The sequence below is a fragment of the Budorcas taxicolor genome, chromosome 3, assembly GCF_023091745.1.
Source record: "Budorcas taxicolor isolate Tak-1 chromosome 3, Takin1.1, whole genome shotgun sequence".
In the NCBI taxonomy this organism is placed as follows: Eukaryota; Metazoa; Chordata; class Mammalia; order Artiodactyla; family Bovidae; genus Budorcas; species Budorcas taxicolor.
Genome location: NC_068912.1, coordinates 24,113,916 through 24,134,796, shown reverse-complemented (window position 1 = coordinate 24,134,796; position 20,881 = coordinate 24,113,916). Strand labels below are relative to the sequence as shown.

Sequence of the window (20,881 nt, the reverse complement as noted above, 5' to 3'; positions counted from 1 at the left end):
TTCACTTTCTTTCTGCTATTCTTGGGAGGGGGGCACAAGGGATTTTTGCAAAAATGGAATAGAAGGAACACAGTGTGTCTTTACGAGCATGGAATCACTTGAACTCTCTTTGTGGCTCTCTCCAGCATCGTCCTCTCGCCCAATCTGCCCCCCAGTGCTTTCTGGTTCCTGGTGAGCATTTCTCAGGGCTCAGATTTGGCCATGGCAGGGTGGAGCTGCCTCGTGACCGGAGGAGGAGGATTTCTGGGCCAGAGGATCATCTGCCTGTTGGTGGAGGAGAAGGATCTGCAGGAAATCCGGGTGCTAGACAAAGTCTTCAGACCAGAAGTTCGGGAGGAATTTTCTAGTAAGTAAGCTCGAGTCATGGATGTGTAGCTCTCTTTGAAGACCTATGTGGGTGTGCGGGAGGGGGTTCTTGTCTAGCAGCTTAAGGAAAATTGCAGCCAAATCAAGGCTAATCCTGTTATCAGAAAGAAAGATCACAGATGGGGTAATGCCATGGTGTAATCACAAATAGTGTCAGAAGATGGGGTAGGGTAATACATGGTGCAGTCCCAGATGGGTCAGGGGCCCCAACACTTCGAGTCTGTTCTTCTCATCTAGAAACTCATGTTTCCGTTTTCTTCCTGTCCACAAGTCTTCAGTGTTTCAGCTTGGTACTTGTTGTGTACTGTCTGCAAAGAGTGAGCCAGGGCTGTTAGCCTGGAGATGCCACCGGTGAGTTCCAGAGCTTCTTGATTGCCCTTATCTTTCTGTGACTTCACTGAGCATCTCTGTTGCAGGTGAAATAGAAGGAAGAGAGGGTGAAGTGTGTGAGTGTGTGTGTCTGTGAGTGTGTGTGTGTGAATGAGAGAGAGGGAATTAGAGAAGGAGCCAGAAAGAGGGGGGAGGAGAGGACGCACAGGCATGCAACAAGGGAGCCAGCAATAGGACCAGAGGCAGCGTGAATGGAGACACGCCTCGAGGGGATTCCCTGGGCTTCTCTTTGTAGTATTTTCCTCTCTCCTCATCATCACAGGACTTCCCTGGTGGCTCAGACGGTAAGCATCTGTCTACAGTGTGAGAGACCTGGGTTCGATCCCTGGGTTGGGAAGATTCCCTGGAGAAGGAAATGGCAACCCACTCCAGTACTTCTTGCCTTGAAAATCCCATGGACGAAGGAGCTTGGTGCAGGCTACTATCCATGGGGTCACAAAGAGTCGGGCACAACTGAGCGACTTCACTTTCATCATCACAAGGACGTGACTACAGAATCTGCTAAAGCAGCTCATGACTCTCTTTCCTGATTGCTGCCCATAGTGCCAAGGCAAACGCTTGATTTATAGTGTATTTTCCAACCTGCTTTGCTCCCGGATCCTCAAAATAACCTTGTGAGGAAGGTAGGAGAGGGTAACGCCCACCCGGACAATGAGGAATTGAGGTCAACAAAGGCAAAGCGACTTGTTGAGGTCTCTGGGATTGATGGGGAGCAGAGCTCATACGAGCCCCAGTCAGTGGCCCGAGGGCCAGCTCTTGACAAAGTGAGTCTTCAGTCTCTCGCATTTCCTGCTTGTATGCCCCCAAACCAACTCCCTGTCTCCCCTCCTCAGCCCTGGTGGATTGGCCATCTACACACAGGCTCTGGCTGCCCAGGATCCCCCTCCCCACTAAAAGTCCCCCTCCCCAGCTCACTCTCCTGGACCCTGCACTCTCTTCTCCTTTCCCCTCCCCGACCTCTGCAAACATCCTGTTTCTTCTACCCTCTGCTTCAACAGTGTCTTTGATTAAACAAAAAAAAACTCACAAATGATTAACACCAATCTTTGGCAATCCCAATCCCTACATCCCAGCAATATATGCAGGCTGATGACTTATGCCCAGAGAGAGGGATGCTCAACCTAGCGGAACAGCTCCCAAGGTGAATAAGTCAGGTGCTGTTGTGGGTGGGCAGGGGCCTCCGTCAAGATAACAATAGAGAATACTCACAGGGTTCCTTTTGTGCCAGGCGCTGTGCCCAGCATTTTATGTGTGTCAACTCATTCGCTCCTCATCACAATCCTCTCTCTGGGATGGGTAACAGTGTCTGCAGTTTACTTTCTTCTTTTTTTTTTTTTTATGAGAATACAGGCATAGAAGAATCCAGTCGATTCGGGGCTGCTATAACAAAATGCTGCAGGCTGGGTATCTTATACTTTGAAATGTACGGGTCACAGTTCTGAAGTCTGTGTGTGGGTGTGTGCTTAGTCGCTCAGTCATGTCCAACTCTTTGTGACCCCATGGACTGTAGCCTGCCAGGCTTCTCTGTCCCGTGGGATTTTCCAGGCAAGAATACTGGAGTGGGTTGCCATTTCCTCCTCCAGGGGACCTTTCCAACCTGGAGATCAAACCTGCACTCCCCGTGTCTCCTGCACTGTAGATGAATTATTTATCCACTGAGCCATCAAGGCAAGGTCAAGTTCTTGTCAGAGGTCTCTTCCTGGTTCATGGCCACACCATCTTGCTGTGCCCTCTCTCAGTGGAAGGCATGAGGGATCTCTCTGGGGTCTTTTCTATAAGAACCTTCATCCTCTCCATGCTCTACCTTCATGATCTAATCATCTCCCAAATGCCCCAGCTCCTAACACCATCACACTAGGATTTCAACAGAAACATGCAGACATAGCAGGGGTTGACTGACTTGTTCAGGGTCCCACTTCAGGAGACACCAGTTCCATCCCTGGGTCAGGGAGGCCCCCTGGAGGAGGTCATGGCAACCCAATCCAGTATTCTTGCCCGGAGAATCTCATGGACATAGGAGCCTGGAGGCAACAGTCCATAGGGTTGCAAAGAGTCACGCACGGTCTGGCTGCAGTATCTGTGCTCTCAACTGCTAGTCTGTCTAGTAGCTTCTCTCTGGGCCTCCCTCCAACCCCGCTCACAACAGGTAGCTTACATCACATATTCAGTCTATGCAAAACACTGGGAGGGAGCTAGGGGTTCCAGCTGAGGCATCTACAGCGCCCTCTGCTGGTCACTCTGCATCCCTGCAGACTAACGGGTGAGCGGTCTTTCCTCACTTGGCCTTTGAGCCAGTCTGCTGAAGTCAGCCTTGAAAGAGAGAAAGAGAAAGGGACAGGCAGGGAGAGGTGGAGACACAATCAGAAAATTCTGCCCTCCAGCTAACTCCTCTGCCTTTCTCCCACTCTGTGGCCTTCTGGGAGTGGAAGGGGCTGGGGTGGAGCTAATCTCAAAGAGGCTTAAAGGAGCGCAGATGGTTTTATCAAGTTGTAACCTAAGAAGAAAATTCAGTCTATGAGGTCTCCACCTTCACGATCTAATAACCTCCCAAAGGCCCCTAACTCCTAACACATCACATTAGGATTTCAACAATGGATCTGAGGGGACACAAACATACGGACCAGATGTAGCAGAAGTTAATTAACTTGTTCAAGGTCCCACACCTGGAAAATGGCAAAACTGGATTTGAACCCAGGCTGTCTGGCTGGCTCCCCTCGTGGCTCAGTGGTAAAGAATCTACTGCAATGCAGGAGATTTTTCACTCTGGATTTCTCTCTCACTGTTCTCTGGCCTCCACTGCCGATTTCATTTAAATTGACTGACCTGAACTGCTCTGCAGTCCTGCAAGTGGGTGATGGGACAGCAAGCAAGGCTTGAAGGCAGGTGGGCAGGCTGGAGCCTTCACTGGAAGTATGACTTAAGACTATTCCTCTGAGCCTGGATGTCCTTGCCTGTAAAGTGGAAATCGGAATCCCTGTCTCATGAGATGGCTGGAAAAGAAAATTAGAAAGCTGGAAGTCATGTGTGAAATAAATAGCACAAAATAAGTGCAGGGTACTTATCCAAGCTCTTTGTGCGGCATTTATTTCATGGGCTAATCTAAGGTGGGGCTTCCCTGGTAGTTCAGACAGTAAAGAACCTGGCTGCAATGCAGGAGACCCGGGTTCGACCCCCGGGTTGGGAAGATTCCTTGGAGAAAGGAAAGGCTACCCACTGGAGTATTCTTGCCTGGAGAATCCCATGGACAGAGGAGCCTGGCGGGCTACAGTCTGTGGGGTCGCACAGAGTAGGACACAGCTGAGCAACAACACTAATCTGAGGTGATGATGCTGTGCCGCCTCCAGTGGGCTTCAGAGGAGCCGGAGACCCTGATGACATCTCTGTGACCCTTGGCTAAGATAGCCAGAATGTTAGTCCCTTGGTGGCTGGCTCATTTTCAGCACTGATATCTGCTTTTGATGATATCTAATAAGAGCTCTTGCAGTTCAATTAACCATTGGGGCCCATTGTAAATTCCTGTTAAAAAGCATCACCATCCTCTTAATCACTCAAGTGGAAAAAACTCGGGCCGCCTTTGACTCTTCCTCTCAGCCTATCTCCAGTAAGAACCAGGACCTGGAAGGTAAGGTCTGAAAGTCAAACCTTGTGTACTTCTTCTCTTCTCAACTCCCTCTGCCGGATCCCTGGTTCCAGTCCTCCTCATAGGAACTGTGGTGCCATAGCTGATTAATTCCTCAACCACCTTGCTTTCTCTTAGCCACCCCCCACCTTGATCCACTTTAGAATACTTCAGCCAGGGTTTGCTTCCTACACAACTTTTGCTTACATTTCTCTTTTAATTCCAAATCCATACCCGATTCCCCATTGCATTTAATTTGAATTAAATGCAAATTCTTTCCTTAATGAATTTTATACTGGCCCCATGAGTCTCTTTCACAATTTCGTGTTCCAGACACTCTTGAGTCCTCATAGCTCAAACTCTCTTTTTTATCTTTTTTGGAAGGAGATGGGATGGAAAGAGATGTTTGCTCCTTCTCAAGAAATGCTGCTCATTGATTGCTATGTCCTTGTTGACTTGCTTCTTCCATGGGCTGCTCACCTCTCCTCCCTATCCCTCCTTCCCCTCAGTCTACCTGTCCTTGAAGACCTATGTAAAATGCCACCTTTATCAGGAAACTTTCAGATTCAGAGAGCTTTCCAGTGACCTGCCTCCTGTTCACACAGAGCTCCAGAGCAAGATCAAGCTGACCCTGCTGGAAGGAGACATTCTGGATGAGCAGTGCCTGAAGAGGGCCTTCCAAGGCATCTCGGTGGTCATCCACACCGCTTCTGTCATCGACGTCAGGAATGCTGTCCCGCGAGAGACCATCATGAACGTCAATGTGAAAGGTACAGGATCCTGGGAGGAGCTGGAGGGAGGCGGGCCAGTGAGGATCAGAGGCCAGGATAAGGGAGAGGGCACCTGGTGAATACCTGCCTGCAACTTGGGAGACCGGGGTTCAATCCCTGGGTCGGGAAGATCCCCTGGAGGAGGAAAGGGCAAGCCACTCCACTATTCTTGCCTGGAGAATTCCGTGGACAGAGTAGTCTGGTGGGCTACAGTCTGTGGGGTCGCAAACAGTCAGATACGACTGAGTGATAAACACTTTAACACTTTCTTCCAATCAACAGAGATTCACAGCCATCATCCTCAGTTTTTTAGATGAGGAAACTGGGGCTGAGACAGGCTAAATAACTTGTCTAAGGCCCTTTGGAGAGGAGTGAAAGGGCTAGAATTTAAACGCACGCCTCTGTAAGTCCAAAGGCCACAATAACCTTTCTGCTGGTCCAATCAAGTGTTGACTCAACCCCAACCTCAAACTCTTGTTCTCCGACCACCTCCTGCCTCCACTGCATTGGAACCAGAATTTACAAGTGTTTAGTCATCCCATTAGCCCTTCTGTGTGGTTACAAGGTGGGAGTCACAGTACGGCCAAGAACTAACTAACAGCTTTGTGATACGAGGTGCCCCCAGGTCAGGAGTGATGGGCCACAGCTCTGGGCTGGTTTCCTTCAGGCAAGACTTCCTGCAAAGGAAGGATCATAGGGGTAGTGAGAATGTTGAGAGAATTTCTGCTCACCCCCGAGAAGAGTTCCTCACAAGAAAACTACCAAAGCTGGCTCACAGTGGTCTGGCAGTACAGAATTAGCCAGCTCTGGTCTTCCTGTAATATCTTCTTAACAAGACTAGCTTCACATTATCCATAATACCATCTCCTCAGTTCACTTGTTATGCAGTTGCTCAGTCTTGTCTGACTCTTTGCAACCCCTTGGACTACAGCACGCCAGGTCTCCCTGTCCTTCACTATTTCCCAGAGTTTGCTCGAACTCATGTCCACTGAATCAATGATGCTATCCAACCATCTCATCCTCTGTCACCCCCTTCTCCTCCTGCCCTCTATCTTTCCAGCATAAGGGTCTTTTCCAGTGAGTTACCTCTTCACATCAGGTCACCAGAGTATTGGCGCTTCAGCTTCAGTTCACTACCAGGTCTTTTTTTTTTTTCCCGTTCATTTTTTTGGCTGTGCCACATGGCATATGGAATCTTAGTTCCCTATCCAGGGATCAAACCCATTCCCTCCTGCTTTAGAAGTGGACCACCAGGGAAGTCCCACCGGGTCTATTATTGAAGAGTAGCTCCTAGTCAGGTGTCCAAAGTATAGCATCTTAAGATCCTTATCACTTAAATGCTTCCTGGCTCTCTCTGAACTGTGACTTTCCAATCTACTTTAAATCTAGACACTTCACTCAAGGGATTAGCTTAAATCCCTTATTGGCTTGCTGTGTAGTATCCTCCTCTGATTCCTGGAGGCCAGTCTCTCTAGGACCACAGCATCCCAACCCCCAGCGCATCTACCTTCCACACCCTGCCCACCAGAATTACTCTACACAGAGACTTTTTTCTAAAGCAACTCTTTGTCTTTGCATCTCTGGCCTAAAATCACAGTCTCAAAAATAGACCCTTTCTAGTTTTGCCTTAGCCACGTCCCTGGTTACCCCCACTCTGCCAAGAGTGCAGTAAGGGGTCTTGAGTTCTCAGCTCCCCGGCTTCATGATTTCCTGCTCTCCACGGCTCCCTGGGAAGGGTTAGAGGCCTCCATTGACTAAAACTAGTATCACTGCATCACTCTCTGGTTTAGAAAACGCTTCACAGTCGCGGGCATTTCTTCTTGTGCAGTTTACCTGAGCGCATGCTCAGTGGCTCAGTCAGGTCTGACTCTTTGGCCCCATGGACCACAGCCCACCCAGGCCCCTATGTCCATGGGGTTCTCCAGGCAACAATACTGGAGTGGGTTGCCATTTCCTTCTCCAGGGGATCTTCCCGACCCAGGGATCAAATCTGTGTCTCCTTCACCTCCTGCATTGGCAGGAGATTCTTTACCATTAGCTCTGAATTATCTCTGCTTTTAGATTTAAATTTTTTTAACAAGGCTGTCTTTCCTGAAAATCAAATTGCACAAAGACATTATGAGGGTTTTTTTTAAAAAAAAAAATACCACTCCAAAATGATGTTTTTTTCCAGGAAATCACTTCTTTCCTGTAGGGAAGACTCTGGGTTACCTCTAGGAGCTAAAATTCTCCCCAGGTTAAGGAATTCTACAAGATCCTCCCATGACAGATATTACCAGCAGAGGGCGCACTCCTTTCTGGTTCTTCACCAGGCTCAACATATAAGACCATTGCCAGGCTCCAGAAGACTAGTATTGATAAAACGTTTACCACCCGTTTTTCATACTTCGGTAAAAGGAGTCATAGCCAGAATTAGGAGTTGTCTTTGCAAGAAGCAAAATTAGAAACACAGTCCGGATCTCCAGCTTCTCCCCAGAACCCACCATTCATTTGCTCAGTGACAAAAAGTCGTTGTGACAATTTTTTATTGGTCATCAAAAAAAAAAGATAATATCAACAATTCAATGTATATTTAAGAGTATTACTTGCATCTTTCCTGGAGTATCCGCTGGACAGGGAGGCTGGTGGACTACAGTCCATAGGATCACAAAGAGTTGGACACAACTGAAACAACTTAGCATGCACGCTCGCATTACTTACATACAACTCTGTGTGTGTGTGTGTGTGTGTGTGTGTGATGTGAGTCCTTCAACTGTCCTCCTATGGACCAGAGTTGTCCCTACTCTAAAGTATGGCATCCTAATTTTTTAAGTTTACAACAGCTGTCTTCAGGACTTCCCAGGTGGCTCAGATGGTAAAGAATCCGCCTGCAATGCAGGAAACCCAGGTTCAACCCCTGAGTCGGGAAGATCCCCTGGAAAAGGAAATGGCACCCACTCCAGTATTCTTGCCTGGAGAATTCCATGGACAGAGGAGCCCGGCAGGCTACAGTCCACGGGGTCTCAGAGTCAGACACGACTCAGCAACTAACACTTTCACTTTTTCATTTCAGCCCACCTTTAATGAGGTGCTGGAGATGACAAATGATCACTTTAAAATCTCTTTACTCTGCAAAATATAAAGTGGCAACTCGTTCTTTTCCAACATTAAAAGTGCAAACATGTTCCGTGTAAATCCCCAAAGTCCATGGAATCCAAATGCGTGCAGTCCAGAACCCAAGTCTCGTTCCCCTTTCATTGCTTCATTTTCACTCTTGTCCTATGGCTTTAGCATGATTGAATCTTAGCCAGAGACAATGCGCTGCTCAGAGGTAATGGCCACTGCACTTCAGGACGAGGAGCAGACACGGCCCATGGCCGGGCTGGCCCTGGGCTGTGTCCTGACACTGATGGTGTGCTTCCTTCGGGCAGGTACCCAGCTGCTGCTGGAGGCCTGTGTCCAGGCTAGTGTGCCAGTCTTTATCCACACCAGCACCATAGAGGTGGCTGGGCCCAACTCCTACAGGGAGATCATCCAAGACGGCCATGAAGAAGAGCATCATGAATCGGCATGGTTCTCTCCATACCCATACAGCAAGAAGCTTGCCGAGAAGGCTGTGCTGGAAGCTAATGGGTGGGCTCTGAAGAATGGCGGCACCTTGTACACTTGTGCCTTGAGGCCCATGTACATCTACGGGGAGGGGAGCCCATTCCTTTCTGCCTACATGCATGGAGCCTTGAAGAACAACGGCGTCCTGACCAATCACTGCAAGTTCTCCAGAGTCAACCCAGTCTATGTTGGCAATGTGGCCTGGGCCCACATTCTGGCCTTGAGGGCCCTGCGGGACCCCAAAAAGGTCCCAAACATCCAAGGACAGTTCTACTACATCTCAGACGACACACCACACCAAAGCTACGATGACCTCAATTACGCTTTGAGCAAAGAATGGGGCTTCTGCTTGGATTCCCGGATGAGCCTTCCTATTTCTCTGCAGTACTGGCTTGCCTTCCTGCTGGAAATGGTGAGCTTCCTGCTCAGTCCAATTTACAAATATCACCCCTGCTTCAACCGCCACCTAGTGACTCTTTGCAACAGCGTGTTCACCTTCTCCTATAAGAAAGCTCAGCGAGATCTGGGGTATGAGCCCCTCTACACTTGGGAGGAAGCCAAGCAGAAAACCAAGGAATGGATTGGCTCCCTGGTGAAACAACACAAAGAGACCCTGAAAACAAAGATTCACTGACCGAGGAGTGACAACGATGGGAACGTGGACACGTGGGTATGGTTAGTAGATGTCGATCAAGCGCTTCCCTTGAGGCTTCATACAGAAAGTAACATAGACACAAGCCTGGGTCCTCCTGCCTCCCTTTTAGAAGATGCCCATCTTACTATCTGCCTTCTGCCACCAGAAACCGTGTCGGTCACTGGCCCAAGTGGAAGCTTTCTTCCCTACCTGCCTCCAGGGGACAGACAAGGTGATTTGCTGCAGCTGCTGGTACCAAAATCTCAGTGGCAGATTCTGAGTTATTTGGGCTTCTTGTAACTTTGAGTTTTGCCTCTTAGTTCCACTTTCTTTGTTAAATGTGGAAGCATTTCTTTTAAAAGTTCATATTCCTTCATGTAGCTCAATAAAAACGATCAACGTTTTCATGACTAATCTGGAGGAAGCTGTGGTGTACGTGAGTACAGTCTCTTGTGTTTCCCCCTCCATTTCCAGATATCAGCCTTTTCTATTCAGAGAAGCAGCCTGGGACCGGGTTGGGCCGAGTGCTGGGAAGGTGGACAATGGGATTGACTAGCACTTACTATGTATCAGGAACCCACTGAATGACTCACATATAACACTTATTTAACCCCCACCAGAAACCTACGAGGTAGGGATGACTGACTATTCCCTTTTATGAATAAGGAAACATGTTCACAATCACACTAACTGGTGAGAGACCGGGACATTTAACCCAGATAAACCTGAAAACCCTGATCTGCCACTGAATTGCGTCTGCTGCTGGTGAATGAGCTGCCAGGGTGCGGCGGGAGCACTGGACATAGGGTATTGATTCTTGAGAGAGCCCAGATCTCTTGGGTCCTTCTTGCCCGCTCCTGGGCAGGAGACACCCCAGGACTGAGGAGAGCCCCTCACGGAATCTGGGAGGCTTTCCTACTCTCGCCAGCCGAGAGGACAGTGCGAAGCAGAGCGGCGGCCAGCCCCGCTGCCAGTGCCCGTGCCCTTGAAGGTCCCTCGAACACACTTGGATGGATGTGCGTGTTGGCCCCTCCGGTAACTCAGAAGCCAGTAATTCAACGTTCTTTCAGATCTCGGTGAGGCCACATGATGGGTTCCTAGGCAAGTAAAGGGAACAGATGTGAACGTCCCTGGAATGTCTCTCCCACTCGGCGCAAAAGTAGAGATTTAGCTCCTCCAGATTTAGCTCCTGCTCCTCCTCCTTCTCCTTCCTCCTCCCCATCTCTCCCTCAGCCCGCCCCCTCTCTTCCCTTCCCTCTCTCCTCCTCAGCCTCTTTCCCTTCCCTCCATCGCTCCCTAACCACTAGCCCTCTCATCCTTCTCAGTGTCCTCAAGGAAGGGAGACCAATTGAGACATGTTTGGGGACTTAAATGATGACACGTCCATTAACTGACTGGAGGACAAGCATTCAAAAGAGACACTGTCAGACCAACCAGGACCGTGCAACCCGAAGCCCGGGGTGAGGTTGGGGGGGGGCGGGGGGAAGGGGTCGTTGGAGGGGAGGTGGGGCTGTCTCTTCTACACCAGGGGGTCGCCTGTCTTTGTGAGCCACGGCCACAGCAAGAGTCGTACCCAACACCAAGATGGCCTCTCTCTTACCCAGGGAATTTACAGATTATGAATTCAGTTGAATTTGATGCAAAGGAGATTGTTTAAGTATTCACTCTTAAGGAGAAAAGGGAAAAAGCACTCTGGCCCAGAAGAACAGGTTTCCATCACCTTCAAAACCCCAAAGGGGGGTGGGGGTGGGGGGGGACAAGGGACAGAGGATCAGCCCTGGGAGATCAGTAAATGGTCCCAGGGGTGAGACAAAGTGAGAGATGGAACACGCGCTTCCTCCAGTACACAAAACACAAGAGGCAGCCTCTGTCCAGCCTGGTGTTGTGCAAACCCTCATATGTTTATACCGATAAGGAAGGAAGGAAAGGAGGGTGGTGGAGGCTGAGACAAAAGTTCCCTCCAGCCGTTTTTAGTCTAGTGAAATCCCACAAACATAAACCCTTCAGAGCTGTTCTCCCAAGGGAGGGAGGTGGCGTTGTCACCAAAGGGCAAGCGGGGGTTGATGTGAGAGAAGAAAGAGGAGAGCGGATCTGCCCGACTGTTGGTCTCTACTGAATAAGCATACAGACCTGGGAATGCTTTGACCAACGAAGCCGCGTCCTTACTGACACTATGCTCCCTGACACCCGCGCGGGGTGGTCCGAGCTCGCGCACAGGAGCCCCAGGTGCACTTCAGGGAAAGCACCGCACGGGGGCAGCAGAGACCCGGAGGGAAGGAGGAAACCGCCCCGCAGCGCCTCTCCCCTCCCCGCCCCCGCCCCCGCCCCCCCGCCACACACACCTGGGTGACCGCGTGGGGTACGGCTGAATGAGTCAGCGAAAGCCAGGCACGTGCTCAGCCACCGGTTAAGTGCTCTGGGTACTGAGTCTGGAGAACCGAGCTGAACAGAAGCTATTGGGAAAAGCCTCAAGGACGAGGTGGGACCGCAGCTAGGTCTTGGAGGAGGGAGATGGGACTTTGGCAGCAAGTGAGTGAGCGGGTCCAGGCAGCGGGAAGAAGCTGAGCAGTGGTGGGGGCCAGGCGGGGGCGGGGCTGGGAGAGAGGAGGAGCGGGGAGAGCAGAGAGGACACAGGTCCGCCAGGTGAGAAGGGTTTGCCCGGGGAGATTAGGCAGTTTAGACTGCCCCCCAAGCTGGAGGAGGCACGCCTCAGAGGGCCGAGGTGGAGCTGGCAGGAGGGTGGCTGGCCCGGGGAAGGAGGGGCAGAAAAGCGACAAAGGACCTAAAGGGGCTGGAGGAAGGCAGACCCCGCAGCTGCGGCGGAAACTGCAGGGCAGCTACAATATTCTGTTACTTTATTAACAAACAGATGAGGACAGTGACAAAACCCAACCTCACAATTTCTCCTAAGAAATCCCAAATATCCCCAAAAGAGTCCAAGTCTGGGAGCTCTGGGTTCCAGACGTACCTTCTCCCCGAAGGCCTGAATGCTTGTAGGCAGCCTGGCCCACCCAGAATGGATGGAGCAATTTAAGTCTGGATCACACTTCATGTGTACTCTAGGTTTTCTTCTGCAGAAATTTCAGTGTGTTTAATGACAAGGGGCTAACCTGGATCTTGCTGGGGTGTACTGTAATATATGATACATACACTTATTACCTTGTTAAAATCCAAAAGAAATCTGAATTCCAAAATGTATCTAGCCCTGAGGGTTTTGGAGAAAAGAAGGAGAACCTCAACCAGCAAAATTATGAACGAAGGATGGTTCTAACACACTTTGTGAGTGTGTGTGTGCTCAGTCATTCAGTCCTGTCTGACTCTTTGCAGACCCGTGAACTGCAGCCCGCCAGGCTCCTCTGTCCGTGGGATTTCCCAGGCAAGAATACTGGAGTGGGTTGCCACGTCCTCCTCCAGGGAATCTTCCCAAGCCGGGGATCGAACCGCATCTCCTATGTCTCCTGCATTGCCAGGCAGGTCCTGTACCACTATCAGCACCTGTGCCTGCTGAGTCGCTTCAGTCATGTTGGACTCTTTGTGGACCTATGAACCATAGCACACCAGGCTTCTCTGTCCATAGGATTCTCCAGGCAAAAACACTGAGGTGGCTTGCCATTCCCTCCTCCAGTGAATCTTCCCAACTCAGGGATCAAACCTCCATCTCTTTCATCTCCTGCATTGTCAGGCAGGTTCTTTACCACCAGTGCCACCTGGGAAGTCCCATGTATATATAATAATACTCAGTCAACATCCAAAAGTAGGTACGTTTATTATCCTAGCCTGATACTCAAGGAAATGGAGACAGAGAGGTCAATAACTTGCTCAAAGTCATCCAGCAAGTTGTGGTTCAGTTCCAGTAATAAAAAGCTTTTGACTTCAAAGATCTTACATAAAGATGGCAAACTCACATGCCTGCAGGAGCCAGGTACCATGTGTAAATGAGGCAGGCAAGAGCTAAGAGGCCTCAGGGAATGGTGAGGAGTGTGGTGTGCAGGGGAGCACATATTTCATCTTGGAGGGCAGCAGTCACAGAGCCCCCCTCCCATGACTCAAGTGGGAATATACCCCAAGTCACCAGACCTTCTGACTCTTCAAGGAGAAGATAAGTCTCCTTGCTGCTGCTGGTAAGTCTCTTCAGTCGTGTCCAACTCTGTGTGACCCCATAGACAGCAGCCCACTGGGGTTACCCCCGTCCCTGGGATTCTCCAGGCAAGAACACTGGAGTGGGTTGCCACTTCCTTCTCCAATGAATGAAAGTGAAGAGTGAAAGTGAAGTCGCTCAGTCGTGTCGACTCTTAGTGACCCCATGGAATGCAGCCTACCAGGCTCCTCCGTCCATGGGATTTTCCAGGCAAGAGTACTGGAGTAGGTCGCCATTGCCTTCTCTGACAAGGAAAGCAAAGTTTCCTAATTTTTTATGTGAAATCTTTTGATTTCTAAATACTGTCAAGTAATTCTAAATTTTAAAAACAGTGTGAAGACCAGTTCTGGGAATGGGACCAGTGTGGGTTAGTGCTCAAATTTTATGTGTAATAGCTTATTTCTTTAAAAATGGGTGGTGAGGGGTTGAAGGCAATCTGTTCCTTTTTGGCGCTAGGGGCTCAAGTATACATAACATTATCTTCTGTACTTTTCTGTATGTTTGATATAGGTTATAATTTTTAATACATTAATTTTGATTTTTAAAAAGAGTTCAAAATAACAAAACACATCTGTGGGCTGGACTGACACCTAAGGCTTCTGGTTTTGCATCTCTGCTCTCAGTCTAGTGGAAGCAATAAAATATGAGGCATGGTGAGTTCCGTGCACAGTAAAATGTACCAAGTGCCCTTAGAAAGGTAAAATGTTTTTGGAGGGTCCTCTCTGGGTAGGGTACTCCACAGAGCCCTTGTACTGGGGCTTAATGTTGACAGATGGGTAGGACTTCAACAGGCAGAAATGTGGGGGAATGTATGCCAGGCAGAGGTGATAGAGACAGGAAAGATACAGAGGTGAGAGAGGGGAGTCATTTTCAGGCAGCGAAGAGACCAATATGGAAAGACCAGATGCAGGAGAGAATGGAGAACACACCTGGAAAAACTTGATGGGTTACCTTGGGTCACCTGTAGGAGACTGCCTTCTTTCCCCTTCCAGAGACCATTTGACATTTAACTACATGTCACGTGCCTCACGATCTCTGGAAAATTAGGCTCTTTTAAGAACAAGGAGCTTGTCTCCATACTTACCCCCTCTCCCCACGCCCCTCAACAACAAATATCAGTAGTCAGACTAGAATGTAGAGATTATTCAATATGCAATGGGAAACCACTGAAGATTCTTGTTCAGCTGTTCCTGGAAGATTACTTTGGCAGTGATGTGTAGGATGGATTGGAAAAGATTAAAAGGCTACTTCAAGAATGTAGGCAAGAAATAAAGGCTTGATTTATGTAGTGTTAACAAAGGGAACACACAGGGCAGCTGAGGCCAGCCTGAGGCAGAACAGACACTACTTTGGGCAAGGCCTGAGTGAGAGCACCCCATGTACCCACTTCCTGAAGCCAGAGACCTCGATTTCCTTCCCTTACTCTCCCTCCAGCCTATCATTCAGTCTTATGGGTTTCACCTCCCAGACACCTCCCAGAGGTGTTGTCTGCCTCCCTAGTAACCCAGCCTGGTTCAGGCCTCCCTGCCTCAGTCATTATGTATGAAATTCATCCTCGGTAGTTTTGCCAGAGTTATCTATCCAACATAAAAACTGACCATGTCACTCTCTTCCGTGAAACCATCCAGTGGAGGAGCCTCAGGACTCTTAGGATAATCCTGAGTGTCTTAAGACAACATAGAAAGCTGCTCAACAGACTGGTGGTTGCCAAGATGGAAGGAGGAGGGGGAGGATAACTGGTTAGCAGATGTAAGCCTTTATATATAGAAAGGATAAGCAACACGGTCCTATTGTAGAGCACAGAGAACTATATTCAATATCCTGTTGCTACCAAACAGGGTTCTTGGCCTTTCCCAATCAATAGAAATTGACTAGAGGCCAGATGAGAAATTCAAGCAAGGCTTTATTGGGGTCCCTGCTGCGGCAAAGGGGAACAAGAACAAACAACATGTTCCCTTGCTTGCTCATTCCCCTGCTGGGAGGGCAAGCTTGTTCCTTCTATGGGGTGAGGGTAGGGTGTGTCCAGGGGTTGGGTTTAAGGGGTGGCTTAGGTGCTTTGCCCACTCTTTTGGTGGTATTGCGTGCAGGGGGCATGCTCCCCACCCCCAGCTTTTCCTCCAGGCTCTTCAAAAGTGGCAGTTTTTTTTATTTCTTTGTATCTTTTGGATCCAGAATTTGCCCCAACTGAACCACAGTTATTTTTAGTCCCTAGTCCTGTATAGTTCCTTTGTATTTTATTTCTTGAGGAGAGGTGTATCCAGGTGCAAGCATTGCCACAGTGAAGTAAAGTGTCCCAGGTCCCAGGCTTGTCTCAAGATGACTGTGTGTGTATATATATATATATATAGATATATTAACACAACGTTGTGTTAATGGCTGCTGTACAGAAGTGGTTCAGTTATGCACACATACATATATACATTTCTATGTGGGTATATATATATATATGAAAAGTGAAAGTGAAGTCACTCAGTCATGTCCGACTCTTTGCAACCCCATGGACTGTAGCCTACCAGGCTCCTCCATCCATGGGATTCTCTAGGCAAGAGTACTGCAGTGGGTTGTCATTTCCTTCTCCTATATATATATATATATATATATACATGCAAATATATATATGTATGTATTAGTAGTGTTAAGTCGCTCAGTTGTGTCCAGCTGTTTGCAGCCCCATGGACTGTAGACCACTAGGCTCCTTTGTCCATGGGATTTTCCAGGCAAGAGTACTGGAGTGGGTTGCCATTTCCTCCTTCACGGATATATGTATGTATGTATATGTATATTTATATGTATACATATATATATACATACACAGATATATATGTATGTGTGCATAACTGAATCACTTCTCTATAACAGTAATTAACACAACTTTATAAATCAACTACACCTCAATTGTAAAAGAAAAAAATCTTAAGAGCTAGCCCTTGCCTACCTCTCCAGACTAAATTCCCACCAATCTCTGCCCTGTCTCCAGATTCTCCAACTTTATGCTCCAATAACAGGCCCAAATTGGGAGCTGCTGGCATGTATCATCTTTTGCATATTCCTGTACCAACGCATGGTGCTCCTTTTGCTTTGGGCTCGCCCACCACTCCTGCCACATCCTTCTCAACTCCTTATTTAACATCCAGTGCTTCCCATTTTATCACCTCTGCACCATGTGGATATCTAATTGCTATTCACATATTCTGCCTCCCTCACTACACAGTTATATTCTTGAGGGTGAGAACTCACCATTTCATCTCTGTGTCCCCTATGCCTGGTCCTGTGTCTGTCACAAGACAGTCACACGATGGACAGATGACAGGTGGATGAATAGACAAAACGCACACCAACAACTGAATTGCTGAGGTGGGGAGCGAAGGGAGGCAGAAGAAATGACAATTCTAGAAAGAATTCAGTGAACACGTCAGGGTATTAATGAACCTGAAGAAGCTGGACCTTCATTATGAGAATCAGGAAAAAGAGAAGAAGCCACACTTCTCGGGGGGTCAGGGGTAGAAACATGAAGAGTGAGTGAGTGATGAGTGAAGAGAATATGAGAGGAGAGAGGCTTTTGTGAAGGCAAAACAGCTGCCAAGATTTTAAGGGTTCTAGACATTAGATACACAACCTGAAACAACCTCATGCCCAGAGAGTTTTTGAGCTACAGAAGAAAACGGATCCTTTTACTGAAAAGCTGAACTCACAAGAAACTCTCCCATTCCCTTAAGTGACTTGGGATGTGTGCATGCTCAGTCATGTGACTCTTTTCAACCCCAAGGACCGTAGCCCACCAGCCTCCTCTGTCTATAGGATTTCCCAGGCAAGAATACCGCAGTGGGTGGCCATGCCCTCTGCCATGGGATCTTCCTGACTCAGGGGTCAAACCTGCGTCTCCTGCATTGCAGCTGGATTCTTTAAAACCACAGAGCCACTCGGGAAGCCCAGGTGACTCAGGGTGAGGACAGCTCAATCCCTCAAGCTATAGCAAGTGCTTCCTAAAGCGAGGGGGCTTCCCTGGTGGTCCAAGTGGTTAAGAATCCACCTGCCAAGGCAGGAAACATGGGTTCAACCCCTGGTTCGGAAAGATCCCACATGCCAAGGGACAACTAAACCCGTGCCCCACAGCTACTAAAGCCCAAGCCCCTACAGCCTGTGCTCCACAAGAGAAACCACCACAGTGAGCAGCCCTCGCGCTCCGACTAGAGAGAGGCCGCGTGTGGCAACGAAGACCCAGGGCAGCCATAAGTAAGTAATTTTAAAAAGCATCGGGGGTGTCTGGGACAAGTTCATGGAGGAGTCCTTTTCCTTTGTCACGGACCAAGATCCCAGGGGTCTTGAGCAGGGAGGGGACCTGGTATTTCAAGGCAGGAAATAGGTTCATTATGACAGAATGGAGGCTCTGTTGGGATGGAATCCAAGAAAAAGTGGATTGACCACTCTGTTCCCAAGGGCAGGGGCCCCTGATAAGTGATAAGTGAAGTTGCTCAGTCGTGTCTGACTCATTGCGATTCCATGAACTAAAGCCTACCAGGTTCCTGCATCCATGGAATTTTCCAGGCAAGAGTACTGGAGTGGGTTGCCATTTCCTTCTCCAGGGGATCTTCCCAACCCAGGGATCGAACCCAGGAATCCCTCATTGCAGGCAGATGCTTTACCATCTGAGCCATAAGGTTAGTCACAAACTGGGGTACAGTCACCAGTCTGTCCTAGAAAACTGAAGCTTCTCATACACAGTCTTTCCACCATAAACAGAAGAAACTGCATCAGCAAAGTCAGTCCTTCTTCCACAATAGATGCTGGAGACAAGGGGTGGGCATGAGGTAGGCTACTGGCCCTCCTGGCACAGACCCTGGCCCTTAAGGTAGGGAGAGCCTACTCACGGCCGGAGATCTAGATTCCTCCCCCTACCAGCTGGAGTGTGAAGTCACTGGTAGTTATGAGCAGGGCATCTTCACCAGCATGTGGATTGCGAGGTGACCCGTGTTTGACTTCATGCTCTGCCGCAAGGGCCCCCCTTTGATTTTGCAGAGCCCTGAAAATTACACAGCCAGCCCTGATTAGGAGCGTGTCTTTCAGCAGTGGGCGAAACAGCTCTTGCTTAATCATAGGTATACAGGAAAGGCTGTCTCCTGCAGGGGAAATCAAAGGAGCATCTTCTGCAGATGTCTGTTCTGAACTGCTTCCATTGAATGCCTAGTCTCCAGCAACTTGGGGGGCCTGGAACCTTTCAGTCAGGATGAAATCCCTCCAAATACATATGTGGGAATGCCAGCCTGAGCACTGCACACACACTGATACCTTTTTGTCAACCTTCTTATGCATAGGACAACTTGGTATGTGGGACACTTTGCCACCCACCTCTTGGGTTTTCAAAGCTGAGCATCTTGGTCATTGTGATGAGGTGGGTCACCTCATCACAGTGGCTACAGAGGGCTGTGAACAGTGTGACTTGGATCCCATCAGGGAAGCTGCAAATTGAAAACCAATGGAATGTGTCTGGGGTTAGCAGAAGTGACCTTGAAACACAGGCAGGCAGCAGGGAACTACAGACACGAGCTCTGGCCGGGAAAGACCAGCACGACACTCATCCGCTCAAGCTAGGACCTCCTCCTCTTTCCCTCCAGTGGCAAAATTTAGGAAGCAATTTGACTGCCAAGTGCAGCTGAGAAAAAGAGAAATGTGTGGAATTTTTCTGTTAAGTGAGCTGAGACAAGGGATGAAGGTCAGAAAGAAGGGAAGGCAGGCTTTCTGCAGCTGGCAAATACAGAGGAGGGCTGGTGGCAGCCAGCGATGCCCCTGGGGCATTATCTGAGGAACAGCAAAGACAGGCATTCTTCCTGATTCTGACTTATTATCTTTAACTATTTGGGGAAGGCATGTGTGAAACAGAGGCCTACCAAGAGTAGACAGGCGGCAGAGCCTGCTATATCTGACAACACCCTTTGCATCTGAACGGTCCCCTCTGTACACCCTGGCAGACAGGATTTGTGGCTTAGGAGTCTTACCTAACCATAATCCCCAAGGAAGAAAGGAGGTGCTTAATTCATCCTACAGACCTCTCAATCCTGGCTGAGTTTCCATGAAATACCCATTAAAATCATCTGGGAAGCCTTTATAAAATCATGGGTACTTGGATATCACCCCAGACCAGTTAACCAGTGCCTTGAACAGTTTTGTTTGGAAGAGGGTTGTTTTTAAAACTCTCCAGATCAAACCTGTCAGTTCTAAAGGAAATCAACCCTGAATATTCATTGGAAGAACTGATGCTGAAGCTGAAGCTCCAATACTTTGGCCACCTGATAGGAAGAGCTGACTCACTGCAAAAGACCCTGCTGCTGGGAAAGAGGGCCAACAGGAGCAGAAGTGGGTGACAGAGGATGAGATGGTTGGGTGGCATCACTAATTCAATGAATATGAGTTTGAGCAAACTCCAGGAGATACTGAAGGGCAGGGAAGCCTGGCATGCTGTAGTCCATGGGGTCACAGAGAGTCACACATGACTTAGCAACTAACAAGGTAATCCTACTGTGCAGTTAATGTTATATTAAGAAAATCTGTCTGAAATGAATCAAACCTGGAGAATTCCAAGTTGATTAGACATACTTTCTCTAACTGGAACATGGATAGAGGCTACCCTAATTGAAGTCCAGGTTGAGCATCCCCTCACCAGGCAGCACCTAAGGCCAGGTTTACTGCTGTGTTCCCATAGGGCACTGAAGAGGTACTTCAGATGCTTGGTTTAACATAGCTTCCCAGGGACTAGGAATTAGACTGGTGGTTGCTTCGAGCCAGAATAGTCAGGCTCAGTGAGAAACGCTGCAATCACAGAACTGACTGCCTCCTTACGGGACTAGAACCCAGCAGTTGCTGGCCCTGCTCAGCAGCCCAAGGGCTGTGGATATTCACTTGAGGAGGCAGTTGCGATCACTAAAAGAAATTAGGCTGCCTTTCATGCTCTTTTCTATTACTTGAGAACCCCTTCTTTTCAAACTGCTGTGTCATTGTTTTCACGGGCAGAGACTAGCTAGAAAATACTTTCAGCAAAAGTTCAGTCGAGCTGATAAGATGCATTCCATATTATCTGGAGTCATTAAGCTATATTTTTGAAAACTGGGTGGAAGTAAATACTTTGTTGTGTGATTCAGGAATACACTTTTTACAGATCGGAAGCGGGACCTGAAGCTGTTTCCCTCCTCCATCACTGTAGTCCTCTTGCCTACTGCCAAAATCCCCCACAGATTGCTTCTTACAAGGAATGAAGACAGGTCTTTGGAAACTGCAACAACAGTATAACATTAACACATTCCTAACAGCCCAAAGCCACGTTAGTGCAAAAATGTTGCTCTGAATTATTGGTTAGAATGGGCAGACTACTTAGACATCAGCCA

General features: G+C 48.7%; 1 protein-coding gene across 1 annotated transcript; it reads left to right on the top strand.

Annotated features, from left to right (window-relative positions):
* The first annotated feature begins 201 nt into the window (after positions 1-201).
* LOC128045498 (3 beta-hydroxysteroid dehydrogenase/Delta 5-->4-isomerase) lies at positions 202-9,367 on the top strand. The gene is made up of 3 exons (XM_052637996.1): positions 202-346; positions 4,981-5,145; positions 8,556-9,367. The coding sequence occupies exons 1-3, from the start codon at positions 202-204 to the stop codon at positions 9,365-9,367; spliced, it is 1,122 nt and encodes a 373-aa protein (XP_052493956.1).
* The last annotated feature ends 11,514 nt before the right edge of the window (positions 9,368-20,881 follow it).